Genomic DNA, 15,738 nt, shown 5'->3' with positions numbered 1-15,738 from the left:
GTACAGGTCTCAGTAGGGTTTCATATATAACTGGTTATTTCATATATAACTAGTTAGAGTTACCGTATGGCTTAGCCTTGGAGGAATTGTGATAATTGTGAATGTTTCCTTGAACTCCTGAAAGGCTATACTCAAAACTGGCTAGATGGCAGCTTGAATTAAAGTATCTTTTGTCAGGTCAGAAACACAAACATCTTTTTATTAAGAAGTATGCTTCAGCGGAGTTTGGCTTTGTACTTATTTGAAGCTTTCCTATTCACCAATGCTTGCTTTTATAAATCCCATTTTAAAAAACACAACAAAATGATGTAATTTCAGTTAACTACTTTTATTTCATAGAACTTTCTCTTAAATTTATCTGAACCTTCAACATTTGCATATAAAAAAAAAAAGCAGTCATGCAAGTATTGGGCTTTAGGGAAATTAAACTCTGCAGTCACTTCTTTAGGAGTCTTCAGCTAATTCCACCTCAACATAATCCAGGCTCCGTCTCGCTGGCTGTAGCACTGTGGCTCTATCTTGCATTCTGTGAAAGCTTGCTTTCATGATGGCTAATGATGTACTATCTGTTTCCTGCTCCCAGGAGATTTACTGAGCTAAAACACTATAGCGATGAACTGCAGTCTGTCATATCACACCTTCTGCGAGTCAGAGCTGTAAGTATTTCCCATGTGTGTCATGACAAATAGTATAATTTATTTATAAGGCAGTATTTCTTGTTTAGTCAAGAGAACTGGTGGTATATATGTTCTAGGATAAGGGCAGTTTTGCCTGAGAGACTGTGGCTCTGGAGTGTGGGGCAGGAGATAGCAATGGGGGGTGCTGACTTTGCACAGATTTGGGGGGGGGAAAGAGTTCCAAATATGATGGTTGAATTTGGAGGAGCAAACATGCTCAGGTTGCTAATCTGCCCTCTCCCCTGATGGTCACGTATCAGAGGGAGGTGTTTTAAAGACAATTGAGATGTCTGCTTCTCTCTACTCAGCAGACAAATTGCTTTTGCTGGATGTCTGGGCTGGGGAAGGCCCCAAAACACAGTTTTCTGGTCAGACATATAATACTTTGTTTTCCAGAGCTTGTAGTATGAATTGTGTATGCTTCCCAGCACACTTTCATTTTTAGGCTTGTTTTTCAATCCGTAATGAATAATGTTCTTTCTAATATAAGAACAATTATGTCATGCATCAAGACACTCTGTGAGTTGAGAATAGAAGATTTTTTTATTTCTTTTAAACTGCAAAAAGGAAATAGGAAATTAAAATTCCAGTAATGAGGAGCATGATACTGCTTTTTAGTATGTCCAACAAAAATTTTATTTTTGATGGAAACTGTGCAGCAGTGAGGATGGTAATTGCCCTGTTGAGCTGAGGTTCTTGAGAGGATTAATCACTGGTGTTCTACTGACAGTGCCTTTTTCTCAGGGCTGTGTGTATGAGATCTGTTGGGCAATTTGCTTACGTTTCTTTTTTACTGCTTGGACAGACCAATAATGGTAACTCTTACCAAACTTCAGTCTCGTTCATTAGTACATCACAATTACAAGGACGTTATCTGGATTACAAGTCGTGCTTCAGAATGTACGTGTGGCCTTTTTTTCTGAGGTTGTTGCTAGCATTGTAGTACTGGCTGCAGCAGGTACTGACACTCCAAAGAGCTGAAATGACTTATCTAGCTTTAGCAAGAACTTCTGCGATGGATAGCTCACTTCCTTTCCTTTGTTTCACTGAGCTGGATGGAAAAATCAAGTCACTTGTTAGAATTTTACTGAAGCTTTCCCTGCAGTCTTGATGACAGGGTGGACTTTTGTCCTGCCATTTTTATGTTAAATAAGCAAGTATGTATATAAGCTTGGCATTAGTCAGGTAAAGGAGGCTATGCCTTACATCTGGGTATCAAAAACTGAAGGTAACTTGATGATTTGTGGCTTCCTTAGGCATATCCTATACACGAATGCTCCCAAAGAAATACTTGAAATGTTACTTTTCAATAGAGCCTTGATTGTGGCTTCGGTCTTCAAAGATTTAATGCTGTTGAATTTTCCTTCAGTAGTGGCTTAGATTAGATTTAGGCCTAATCTTGTTTACCTCTGTAAAAACTTTAAGGCTTTAGCTTGAAGTTTGTATTTGAGTTTTCACAAAGCAATTGCACTTAATGTTGATGACCAAATCCTGACTCTAAAATGTTTTAGAGGGTAGCAGACCGGCTGTACGGTGTCTATAAAGTCCATGGCAACTACGGAAGAGTATTCAGGTAAGAGTTCATCCTGATTTTAAATATATACATAGATATCTGGAGAGAGAGGGAGAATTTGTTGGTTTTGTTCTTATGCTTTTGAAAAGTATATCTGAAACACTTCAGTGTCTGTCTTGAAAAACTTTGTATTGCAAAGAAATATTGTATAACGAGATTTCTGTGTTGGATATAGTGATCTCTGGATCTGCTGAGCTTCGTTTCTAGTGGAAGACTTTAGCTTTTTGTTTTGTATTCCAGACCTTTTGGGGCTTTTGTTGTTGCATTGGTGTTCTGTTTCTTCAGAAAATAACTTATTACCTATTTTCATGTAGGTGTCTCTGAAAAGCTTCTAGACCCTTTTAAGGGTTTAAAAATCAACAATTTCATCTATTCAATTTTAGTACCTTTTTAAAGTGAATTTGCCAATCGTTTTTTGATTTATATGAGTGAATTGCATGCTCAAGTTTTCCATCTCACTGGAGAATTAAAGAATCTAAACTTCTGGTTAAGGGAAACCTCCTGCTTCTACATACTGTTCAAGTGCTAAATTTAATTCTCTCAGTTAATGGATTGCAGATGTCTTTCTCATTGGGGGTTTTAAAGTGAAATTAGGTGTAGTTCTGTAATAACACAAAGACAAACAAATGTCAACATCAGCAGAGTGGAATGTTTATGAAAAAGTGAAGGACGGAATAGATGCATTAGACATAATTTATGTGAAATATAAGGGGACCCCCTCCTTTTTTGTTGTAAAAAGAGTTGTGGATGTAATTCTTGTAACTAAGAAATCTCATAAGGTTTCACAAAGCTGAGAACACAATTAAAATTGCAGTGTACGTACTTGGGCATCTAGAACAAGTCTCTTGCTATCTTTATTGTAGTTCTGTTTCCTTCTTTATCTAAATGATCTCCCTAATGTGAATAGGTAGTTGCAGTAATGAGATGGTTGTAAATCGATACTTTTTTTTTTTTTTTTTTTTAAATGAAGAGAACCAAACAGCACTTTGCTATGAAAATGGAAAACAACATACAGCAAACAGTTTCAGGAGCAGTAAAATGCTTGCAAATGTCAAATCCCACCTTCTGTTTTTTGGAATGAGAGGCTTCTATCTGATGTGTTGCAAGTCTCAAAAGCTTAGTTTCTTGATGAGCATGTTAGACCAAATTCTGTTTTAGAAAGTTCCTCTTCCCCCCCCCCCCCCCTTTATTTTAAGTGCTAGTATAATATTTTTTTTAATTGCGTTTGAGCTACTTACACAAGACTGACTCTGCTCAAAACCAATCCCAAACTAATTATACTTGTGAGGATGAGTTTAGGTGTCGGGGACAATTGTTTAACAGAGTGCCACAAATAGCCTTGCCACATTGTCAGTGTTGCTGCTTAGAGGAAGAACACAGTTTGGCCAAGCCTAACTTTGAGGCAGTTTCTATTCAGGTGTCGCCTGGAAAGAAACTATATACAGGATGCAGCTTATTAACTTCCCTTACCCTTCATGTGCGATGTTGTTTCTCATTTGTTTTTCCTACAGTGAGTGGAGTGCAATAGAAAAGGAGATGGGGGATGGGTTGCAGAGTGCTGGCCACCATATGGATGTGTAAGTACTGACTGAATATCTGATAGTTTGATGTAAGCCAGATGTAGAACTCTCCCTCTTTCCTTTCTTTTCCCTCAACCGCGAAGCACATACAAGTAGTGTGCTGAGAAAGTTGGGGGTGCGTTGTTTTTAGGTATACAGTGTTTCTGTGACTTGGATGCAGGCGCAATTTTAGCATCCACGCGCTGTATTAAGTAGCTCAAAAGGTCTCAGGAGAACCAGAGGGGTTTCTTTTTTTATTATTATTTTGAAATTGTAGAAGTGTTTGGGATTCTTCCAGTTTTTCTTTTAAGCTACTATGCCAGAAACTGGTGGAATACAACTTTAATGTACTGCAGACCTGATGAGATCCATTTGGTTTTGATAGCAGTGTTTCGTACCGTACAGTAGATGGTACGCAGATTTGGACTTAATTACAGCAAGTTAAGAAATTTAATTAATCAGCACCAAAACTCTAATGGATTCTTGAAACAAATACTGACTGGATGTAATAAAGTAGAGAATCCTCCCTCTTTGCATCTTCAGAGTCGGTTGGCAGCGTATGCAAAACACAGCCTTCAAAATAAGAGCCTAGCACTTCAGAGCACTCACAGAAGTGGTGTTCTAGGCTGATGCTTTCCGCTTCTCAGGTAGTCATATATAGTAAGTGAGACAGTATAACTTCTCATCACTCTGATTCCTCATCTGTAATCCCACAGTACAGATAAGTAACAACTCCAGCAAGAGAGGGAAGCTGTTTGACATTTCTTCATACAATAATTTTATTGATAAAGTGTAATTTGTGTGAAAGCTATCAGTTTTAGTTTACAGTGCAGATTTACATATGTACTACTGCCTGGTTGTAATTGGTGTTATGCCTTATCAAGTGGAAGGGTTTGAAGAGCCATGCCAAACTCTGCCCTCAGCTTCTTCAGAACAATTCTGGGCTTTATCAGATCTTTAAGAATTTTAACCCCTCTGAATAATTTATTCACACGTACGGTGTTTTGGGTGACATGGTGGTTTGCACCCAAAAAAAGCTATAATATTTTTTAGGCAGAGGGCTCTGGTGAGAATAAAGAAATGGAGAATGCATTCTGCTTTCAGAAGAAAATAATTGAAGTAAAGGTGAAATACAATGTTAAGCAGCTACTACAGTATGCAGAAGTTGAAGAGATTATGAAAACATGGTATAATATAGAGGAGTTAAGGAGGCACAAGTAGGTTTTCAGTGATTCAGATACACCACACTAGATGTCAAACACCTAGAAATGTGTAACCAACTGAAGGAAGTGGGTCTCACTTGTCAGTCAGGAGGCTGAACCCTTTCCACACATATGAGATGTTTAATGTTTCTGTCTGTAACACAGTTAAAGATCCAAAGTAATGGCAGTTAGTTCCTGGGTAACTTTTTAATCACTGCATGAAGTCTGAGGTAGCTTTCATTGCCTGCCATCTCTTCTGCTCTGGCACTCCTGTACAACAATAATCTCTTGGTGACAAGCACAAAGCAGCAGCTGTGAGATGCAGGAACTCACTCAGTGACCCATGTGGTCTCCTACCAGTAAGGATCGTATCTATGATCTCTTGAAAGTATAACTTACCAGTCCAGTTACTATTCCCATAACATTAGACAGGAGTTTATAGCAACAGAAAGCTACTTAAGGAGGTTGCCTAATATAGACGTTAAACTTCAAGGCTAATTTAATTATTCTCTATCTACCCCATATGCTGTAGTCTTTACTAGATGTTTGTTTAAACTTTTGAGTTGTTATTGTTTAGTGTGATCAAAAACTGCTTAATATTTGGAGGAGACATCCCAAAGCACCTCTGGATGTATGTTGTATAACAGGATGAGGCTTGCTAAAGTGATAGAAAACCACAGAGTAAGCTGATAAAGCTCGAGTGAATGGCTGTAATTCTATCATTTAAAAGATGAGAGAAAAAAAAATGCCAGACCTTTGACTTCTATCCTTTATGCTCTTAGTGAGTGACCCTTTATCTCTGTATCAACTAGACTGTCATTACAGGTGGAAGCAGTCTAAACTAAACCAGGGGTTTAGTTGATGATTCCCATGAAGAGTGGGAACATACTAGGTACCTTTAGAACTCAATGCAGTGTTTCTCCTTCAGACTTTCCCTGGTTTGCCTACTTGCTTAGGACAAACCAGTCTGTAAACTTCAGCTTAGGCAGTCAGAACTGTAGCTTGTCTTACAATTTTTTTCTTTTTTTTTTTTTTCCAAATCAAACTTAAAGGTCATTATGAAAACCCTATGTAGATAAGGTGAGTTTTTGTCTGGTGGGGATTTTTTTGTTTGTTTTTGGGGGGGGAGTTGTTCTGCCACAGATGAGCTCTAGCACTGCTCTAAACTTAGAACATACTTGAAACCGAAGTGTGGCCCATCTGCTGCCCTGAAAAATCTAACCACTATGCTAAAATTATTGCACTTCAGAACTTAAAAATAGAGAGGGGTAAGCTACTTATGACCTATGTGGCTGCAGGATTTTTTCAGTGTAAGTCTGTTTTTCAACAGTTTGGACTTCTTTACTTTGATTCATACTGTGAATTCTTGTTCTGCCTGTTCTTTTATCCCTTCTACTTAAACTGATCTGCGGATGCTGGGTCACTTCATATGTTACGCTTATTTATGCTAAATAGCCTTGGTAGGGCCTTTCCTGGATGTGCCCTGTCTTTGATTTCACAGAGCATGAAATCACCTAATCTTGCGTGCATACTTGTAAAATTCGTACTTGAGCAGATGGGCATGTCTCAACTCTTCCTCAGCCTCCCCATTCTTCTGGTTATTCTGCAAGTAGCCGTTCCCTCTTTGAAGAGCCTTATTTCATATCCCCTACCGAGCAGGCCTGAGGATGATGTTAACTTTCAGCAGGAGTGTTTCCCTCAGATACCTTCCTTAGATTCCCAGGTGTCCAAGTGATGTTGCTGTTTCTTTTAAAGCTTGCATGGAGGCGTTTCTTGTTCTCTCCCAAGTCACATTACCAGTTCCCTTTCAGCTTGAGACTCTTGCAGCTTGTTCCGTTCTGGAGAGGCACAGGAAGAAAGGGGAAAACCTCAGACTTTTTACTAAAGTTTTAAGGCCAAGAAGTGCTGTAATTAACACTTGGGTCACATTGTGCTGGTCACTAGATAAGCATAGACAAATGCTTGCTTCAGAGAGCCTGCAGCTGTGCAAGGGATTGCCACATACTTGAGAATCCAGACTGAGTTGGCAGAATAGATGAAGGCATTTGAGAAGCGATCTCATTCATTCTGGTTATCTCCAGCGGCACATTCCCTGTATTGCTGGCTAAAGTGGCATCCTGTTTCGGTCACTGTGCCAAGTGAGATGTGCAGTTACCTATTAGCTGTAGGCTTGTCCCTGCAAATGTGTCCAAGCAAAGTCATCTTGGTTAGTGAGAACCTATTAAATACTGTCAAATAAGTAATGTAAACTAGAAAAAGCACTTTTTTGCCATTTTTAGGAGACATCAGCCTAAATGACAAAACTCATGCCAAGTGCAAAAGCTGCAGAGTTGGTCCAAGCCCTTGTACTTCATATTGCTCCCTAAAAGGCAGGTTTAAACTCGTTGCCGTGAATTGATGCAGCAGACAAAGCAACACACTTTCAAGGAGCTGAAAGACTTAATGTCGTGGTGTTCAAAGCACCACTGTGAGTTCTGTCATACTCGGGCTGAATAACGAACAATGAAAGCAGCCTTTTAAATACTACCTCTTTGCTTTTCAGAAGGTTTGATGTTCACATTCCTATGCCTTAATGCTTTAAGCTTTGCAGGATTTCTTCTGCACCGTGTTGTTTTTGTCTTGATGTTGCCTATTGACAGTCCGCTGAAGAAAAAAAATAAATTGTTTTTCTTTCCTGTAAGAAAAATTGCCTCATCTTCAGCAGGAAACTTATGATAGATCTTGTACTTGTCAGAAGATTAACTGTAGTAACAACTAAAGAAATAGGCCTGCAGGAGTGTTTATATAAGCCAATTCAGTGTTTAATGAAAAACAAAGGAAAAACCCTTCTTAGAAGTGCTTTTCACTGTTTTGCTTTGTGACTGGTGTTTCTGTCAAACTGGTGTCCTCCCTTGTTACTGTATGTGTAGTCCTTAAAGATTAAATTAAGGAACATTATGTTTAGCCATGGCTATTTTTTCACCAGATATGCAGCTTCTATTGATGACATACTGGAAGAAGAGGAACATTATGCAGATCAGCTGAAAGAATATCTCTTCTATGCAGAAGCACTACGGTATGTACAGAAGTGTGTAGCTCACAGGGAGGCTGTAGTCCTTTTCTCTAATACTGTGATGTTGAATTTAGCTTGGTGTCCTCTTCTGTTCTCCAAGAAGTGGAAATTTCAATGTTGTGGAATCTCCATGTTCTCACCTCTTATTTTTCTTAATCCTATTTGATTGCCATGTGGGTGGCAATAAAAATTACAACTGAGCTGATCAATAGTGAAGTGACGGAAATGTTAAAATCAGGATACTGTGGAAGGTAATGCTGTTTATTCCTCTGGTTACCCTATTTCCTTGGCTTATGGTATAACAGTGCCCCAATATGCCAAAATCTTCAGCTTTCAAATGAGATAGGCCAAACAGAGGTGCTACAGCCATCACAAATTCCAGCAGGTTTCAAAGTGTCCTATATAACTTTCATCTGCTGTACAGTATTGTGCATCTAAATACTGAATTCTTGTGGGGGTGTGTTTTTTGGTTGGGTGATCTGTTTGTTTTTTGTGGTTTTTTTTTTTTACATTAGCCTTTATAGGGCAGTCCTCCCTTCCAAGCGTGGATACAAAAGCAAATTACTTTATGCTGTAAGATTGCTCCTAAAGCTGTTGTGCTCTCCATGGGCTGGCTCTGAACCTCTTGGAGAGGTCCAGTAATAGTGTGGAGCATCAGGCTGGCAAGTGTGATGGCTGCTGTGTGGGAACCCAGAGCACTAGCAGCCTCTCTTGGGAGACAAATGTGCATCCGGCAGTGGAGTATGGATGTAGCATCGTCAGCCCACACAGGACTGGGACTTGCTGCAGGTGGTCAGAGGAAACTCTCCTCTTTTCCAGATGAAAGGCACTATATGAATCTAGGAGCAGAGTTGCTTTTAAAAAATAAAATGTGAAGAATCTTGATTGACTGCTACATTGCTGCTGTGACAGGTACCATCTCCAGGTACCTTTTGTCATAATTGTGATTTTTCTGTAATGTGTTTTGAATAAAACTATTTTACAGTGGTGCCCTTAAGTAGGTGATAAGGTTTGTGTGGCTCAGAGTGTCTTGGAATGACTCTAAAAAGAGGAGCAGAATGCTGCTACTAAGAACTTTATGCTTTGATCCAAGCTTGCTTAACTACAGCATTTTCAGAGTTATGCATTCTGTGATAAGGCAGTTGAATTTGAGCTAGATAAATAACTGAATGTGCTGCCTGCCAAAAAAAAAAAGCATGATGCCATTTGTAAAGTTTAAATGGAGGAAACATAGCAAAACAAAGTATTACGTGACAGATCTTTCATTACTTTTCAGGGCAGTTTGCAGGAAACACGAACTAATGCAGTATGACTTGGAAATGGCTGCACAGGACTTAACATCTAAGAAACAGCAGTGTGAGGAGCTGGCAACAGGAGTGAGTCTTTTTCCAATTTCTTCTCCAAGATGCCTCTTTATTTTAATTTATTTTTTATTTGAGCCAAGTTACTTAGAATGACATTTAAATGGCACTAATGTGCTGGCTGACGCTTATGAGAACCGGTATCATACGAGCTGTAGGCATCTGAGGTTTAAAGTAACTTGGTTCTTGGTGGCATAAGCTGTTTGGACCAAACTTCTTTTATTGAATACTAAGGGAGTGAAGGGTTCCAGGAAGTATGACCTGAGCAGAGTAACATAAACAATTCTATCCTAAAGATCAAAACATTGGGAATCCTGAAAGGCTTCCTCTGCCTTTTGAAAGGTGGATGTTACTGATACATGGTGTTAATTCCTTTTATGTGGAAGATAATGTTAAAATATTGTCTGAAAGTGGTAACTTAAAGTGTTTAGAATTCTTAATGTTGCTGTTGGCTCTATTGACGTTCTATACAGAACTGCTTTATGGCTTTTCCTTCTCATGCAGAGCACAAGACTTAGTTTCTTTCCTACTTCAGTAGGAAAACTGCTCTGAAAGGTTACCCTTATCAGTGCAATGACTCACTTGTGGTCCAATCCACAGACCAGCCTTAAAGAGTTCAAACATCAAATTACTTCCTCCCCACTTTGCTTGGTCTAATGTGAGGCACCATACCTCCCATAGTTACCTATCAATTCATGCAAACTTCTTTCACGAAATGAAAGTTGAAGCAAAAAAAAAAAAAAAATCAGCTGAATAATAAGCCCAAATGCTGGTAAAAATCACATAACGTCTTGTGGTTGTGCTCAGGAATCCCAAACCTAGAGTGTCTTTGTTTTTTGTAGACTGTGAGAACATTCTCCCTGAAAGGGATGACCAGCAAGCTGTTCGGGCAGGAAACCCCTGAGCAGAGGGAAGCCAAGATAAAAGTTCTAGAAGAGCAGATACAGGAAGGAGAAGAACAACTTAAGTCTAAAAATCTGGAGGGCAGGTAAATGGGCTTGACTTTTTCAAAGAAAACACAGGGCTTGTCTTAGCAAAAGTCCTTGACTGGATGCTCTTGAAGGTGTTTGCATTTTATAAGTGTTTTTAATATATTCTTGGTGTTTATGAGCTGTCTATAAAAGCTCCTGTCAGCTGCAAGTTGTGAAATAAAGTACAGTACATGCAGTTAGCTTCTGGTCTGAGTGTATGGCTTATGTAAAACCTGATGACTTTCCCAGTTACTGAGCCCACTCTAATGGCTAACTTGCATGCTTTTATGTTCAGCTGGTAATATGTTTAGCAGGTGGGCTTGTAGGTCTGCAGCTGAGTAGCCTAAGACTCAAAAGCTGATTTGCTTCAAATACAGCATTTAGTTTGGTTTATGTGTTGGGTCCTGAGCTCATATTCTGCAACTTCTCATATGGGGGAGACTGACTCCTGTTTGAAAGAGATTAGAAGTTCTAGAGAGTTGTGTTTGAGTAACTGCTGCTCAGTGCTCTAATGAAATTCTCTTCAGGAATGGAAACATGAAAAATAGGAACTAACATTCCTAATGCAATTGTGTCAGAACACGTTCACTGTGTAACACAAGGGGTAAATGTAGTATCTCCTAATATGTCAGGCTTAGAGCTGGAAAGATAAGGCTAGTTCATGAATAGTTCAAAACAACAAGACACTCAGTAAATGCAATTTCTTAATCATTTTGACAGAAGTACTGGGGATCTGCTTTTGTAGCTCTGGAAGCAATTTTCAAGTGAATACTTGCCTTGTATGTAGAGTCCAGCACAAATGAAAGCTATGAATTACAGACATCTACCTCCATTTTAGTTAAGGAGACCTGAAGACACATCACCAAACCAACAAAATTAATTCCTGAAGTGAATTGTCCAAGTCAAATTTGCATTGTAAATGTTTGTTGTACTCGAGTGTCTCAAATCCTTATGACAAGTGAGTTTTCACCTTGGAAAGACCAAGATTCTGACTTGACAATTGACAAAAAATGTGCAATTTCATGTGCTGAATGTTAGCATAAAGATGCTTAGTTCCCCCAACAGAATCTGAGGAGAAAAGTACATTCTTGAATCATGCTGGTTCTATGACAGTGATGCTTACTGGGGGCGGGGGGGGGACCCAAAACAACCAACGCAACACATCCTAGATTAAAAACCTTAAGAAGAAGTTGGAGAATTAGGTAGTAGTGCCACTTAAAAAACGAGGACACCGTGGGACGCATAATAACTACAGAACTTGGTTTACTGACTGAAAGATGGAGTGCTTTGTCATACATAGCTCCTCTGAAGGAGGGAAGATGAGCTGAGGATGGAACATGTAAAACTCTTACTAACAGAAATATTGCTTTTAATTCCAGAGACTTTGTGAAAAGTGCCTGGGCTGACATTGAACGATTTAAAGAACAAAAGAATCACGATTTGAAGGAGGCGCTCATAAGCTATGCTGTTATGCAGATTAGCATGTGTAAAAAGGTATGTTTAGCTTGTGAAAGGCCAGGGCAGTGTATTTATCGTGTCAGTAGGGGATCAGATGCAAACTTTCAATAACTAGAAACATTGCAGTCACAGAAGGTTGGAAGTCACTAGTGTAAAACCTCCCACATATTCCGTCCTGCTCTAACTCAGTCACATGTTAATGTTGGTGTGGTCCAATTCCAGTGCGGTCTCTGACTTATTTTTGTGTGAAGTTCTGTGGGACTTTTTTGTAGAGTCTTGTGTGGAAGAAAGTATGTTGATGAGGTTTGCATACAAAGTGTATTTCCACATATTTTTAACTTTTTTTTAAAGGGAATTCAAGTTTGGACAAATGCAAAGGAATGCTTCAGCAAGATGTGATTATCTGGAAATGAATTCCTCCTCCAAGTGCCAGAGAACGGAAGCACAAATGTGTAACACCAATGTTAAGTTGCTACATGACTTACATATAAATCATGAAATAAATGAGTTGAGTGAATAGTTTTTCTTTCTGCTGATTGTAACTGTTAATAAAGGACAAAAAGGACATGTTATTAAATGTTTAGCCCTGACTGCCACATCTGTGGCATTTTTTTATATGTGGTAGCAAATAATTCAGGGGTAAAAGAGTTACTGAAAACTACAGCTCTGTATTGGGGCAAAGGTATAGAGCAAGTTATCCCAGAAAGGATGAACTGAACTGTTCTGAGACTTGTGAAACACCATGCTCTGTAAAGTGTAGATCACTTCCAGATGCCCTTCTTTTCAGCCCTTGCTGTTTAGAATTTGTAATGCTCAAGGGTGCTTTGGTTTTATAATGGGACACACAGTTGTGTTCTTGAGGTCTACACCGTAAGAGACAAAAAAATGAAATATTGCAACGCCTAGGGTTCGTATTTAAATGCCTTTGCATGTCCATAGAGAAGTGTGCTTTTCCAGAGTTCAGGTTAAGCAGTCTCAAGCTCCTGAGATGTTTGAAACTCTCTACAGTAGAGGTGTTGTACAATGGTTTGATACAATATCCTGCATTTACTGGTTCCCACTTCAGTTTTGATATGGGCATTGATTTCTTATCGAACTTCTTCCTGCAAGTAAAGGAGACTGGTGATCCAGCTGAGCAGCAAAACCAAAGTCAAAGCTGGTAAGAAGTGGATGCAACTTCTGTTTGGTTGTTTGGAACCTGTTTACACCAGATGTGAATCTGGCCTGTGGTACCTCTTCTTGTAACTGAAGCGGTTTGGTTCTTGAAAGAATAGTTCTTAATGAAGATGCTGAAATAAAAAACCAGGTGCAACTTCTGTAGTACTTAAGAGCAGCTATGTGCAGAACCCACAATGAACCAAGGTGTCTGTTTGGCTCTTGTAATGATGTTTCAGTGTGTTTGTGTGGGGGGGTGTGTGTATATGTATACACGCACCAGTATACCATGATTTGCGATTACAGGTACTTGTGTTAGATGTTTCCAATTATGAAAAACACTTACCACTGTCTAATATTGGGCTTTTTCTACATAAAGTTCTTGAAGTCTTGTGGAATTTGTCAGACTTGATTGCTAGTTCTAAAAGAAGCTTTGTAATATTCTGTTAAAAAATGTATTTAATTATTCTGGATTATAACACTACTCAGATTTTGATTTTTTTTTTTTTTTTTAAAAGAGATATTCCAGGAAGTCCTTAAAAGTTATTTTGGTAAATTATAACGTAGTTACAGATATGTCCCATGTTACTTTTGTCTCTGCAGCATTTCTTTTCTATAAAACTGTTGTAAAGAATTCATAGGCCTGGTGTACACTACAGTTTAAAACTCTGAAGTAAAACGCCGGTCACTCCGATAATGTATGTTGGCTTTTTCAAAGCATATGACCGTGACACTCCTGGCTGAGAGATGATGTTGGGCAGAAAGAGGTCTCTCCATTTAACATGTACAAGGAGAAGCGTTGTTCTGTTCAGAGTTGCGGTATCCAGTTTCGATACAGGCTGAAGGACTCTTACATTCCAAACCAAGAAGTTGCACACTTGATGTATTCAGTAAACCTTCTAAAGGAGCGGTGCCTTAATACAATACCGTGAGGCGCTCAGAGTAGGTATTTTTCATGCACTTTGATTTTTGGTAAATCTTTCTGGTGCCTCTTTCCACATTTCACTTGCTGTACAGCTTATTAAATGTATTAGTATGCCTCTTTTTTCCTTGCTAGTAGTACTAAATTTAAGAAGGGAACAAAACGGTTCTTGTAAGTTTTGTGCCAAATAAGCTAAATAAAATTGCTCTTTGATATTTTTGTTATGTTGGGTTTTTTTGTAAAAATGCTGTCTTCCCAATTCTGACAACTGCTGTTCAATTTCTTGAAAGTGGTTCTCATCCATCTTAGCTCTCAAGCAGCCTCCAAACTTGGGTTTAAAATTGAAGTAAGAAATTGGGCACAACTAGCTGATTGGCCTTGTAGGTGAAGACCGTAGTGCTAAGGCCCAAATTAGATGCTTGGTACAAGCCAGCTTTGATCTGTGCTTTGGGTTTGCCCAAACGGAACCAGCTGTCTGAATTTCCTGTGTGTCTTCATCTAGGTAAGAGAAGGTGCATTTGAAAAGGGTTTGCATTGTTTGACAGAAATTGGGTGAAAGGTGGCTTAAGGATAACTTGCAATAACTTTATTTCTTTTACTTCTGTTTGCAGAAAAGCATTGCATGCGGTCCGTGCACTTGTGGATCTTAGCAGACAGTGAAGGTTGCTCCCTCTCTTTCTGCTTTTTAACTTTTTAAGGGGAAGCCACCTAGTTACTTTCTGTGTGGTAAATAGAGACCACATGACAAAGCCACACTTGTGAAGCATGCGTTTTCCCAGTTACAGTGCAGATTTAAATTCTGTAACTCTATCCACTTTGCCTCGATGAGCTTCCTTCAGTTATCCAGTAAACATCAAAAACTGGTGGAAGGCCTTGAGAATAATAGCAGGCAGGTAGGTCATTGTAACTTAATCTCGACAAAATGCTTGTATATGACAGAGTTTACTGGCATGGATCATCTGTTTTGCTGATGGGGCTGTCATTTCTGTGCCAGGCAGCTTTGGATGGATTATCACCGCTCGTGCCATCCTTGACCTTCCCCATTACTAGCGGGACCTTGACTTGTCAGTACATTTTAGTTGCTACTGTTGTCTGCTCCTGAAATGCAGCTAGGGTGAGGGAGCCAGCTGAAATGAGAAGAGAAAAGTATTTTTCTGAACTCTCATTATTATTATTATTATTATTTTTAATGTTGTATTATTTCAGAATCTGGCATGTCAGCCAAAGTGGAGTGAACCTAGCAGCTGTGTGCGGGGACCACCTTGGCAAGCGCAGAGCAGATCTTGGAGCTCGAGTCCCCGCCAAGGAGCTTGCTCTATGCAGGTGAGCCAAAGGAAGGCAGCAGCTGTAGCCCAACTCACCGCAGAGCCGGCGCAGCATGGCTGAGGTCCCGGAGCGGCTGGCTGGGCTGTGATCACTGCATCCTAGGAGAGACCATATTTCCCTGTATGACTCCCCCTACAACTTAAATTTTGTGCGCTTTAGTTGAAGAAATGAGAAATGCTTTCTCATGTCCCCTAAAGGAGTGCAGGGAAGAAAGTCTTAATTCCCACCACATGTCACGCAAGGGCAAGGCAGGGCTCTAAATGATGTTTCCTTATGCCCCCCTGTTCTGCTTGTCTCTGGTGCCTCTGTCTTGTATCTGCTCTGTGCGGAGGTGCTGTCTGTGTAATGAAAATCCTTGTACCGGGCTGCCGTAGAAATAATGCAAAGAACGGAAGCAGGCGGAATGAGAGCTAGTGAGATGGGAGCACAGGCTTCTGTGCCAAACCAAAATACAGCATGCTCACGTATTGCCAGCAAAAGCA

The 15,738-nt window shown here is 39.6% G+C and overlaps 1 protein-coding gene across 1 annotated transcript in view; it reads left to right on the top strand.

Moving 5' to 3' along the window:
* Positions 1-14,143, top strand: part of SNX4 (sorting nexin 4) — a 35,065-nt gene extending 20,922 nt beyond the window's left edge. Inside the window, 8 exon segments of the mRNA XM_075757112.1 lie at positions 584-656; positions 2,189-2,250; positions 3,762-3,827; positions 7,977-8,066; positions 9,340-9,439; positions 10,267-10,412; positions 11,775-11,889; positions 12,205-14,143. Coding sequence (XP_075613227.1) covers positions 584-656; positions 2,189-2,250; positions 3,762-3,827; positions 7,977-8,066; positions 9,340-9,439; positions 10,267-10,412; positions 11,775-11,889; positions 12,205-12,252 — 700 coding nt within the window. The 3' untranslated portion in view covers positions 12,253-14,143.
* Positions 14,144-15,738: the final 1,595 nt, after the last annotated feature.

This window comes from Balearica regulorum, chromosome 6 (genome assembly GCF_011004875.1).
Source record: "Balearica regulorum gibbericeps isolate bBalReg1 chromosome 6, bBalReg1.pri, whole genome shotgun sequence".
NCBI lineage: Eukaryota > Metazoa > Chordata > Aves > Gruiformes > Gruidae > Balearica > Balearica regulorum.
Note: the sequence above shows the minus strand (reverse complement) of the source record. Positions and strands in the feature narration are given on the sequence as shown.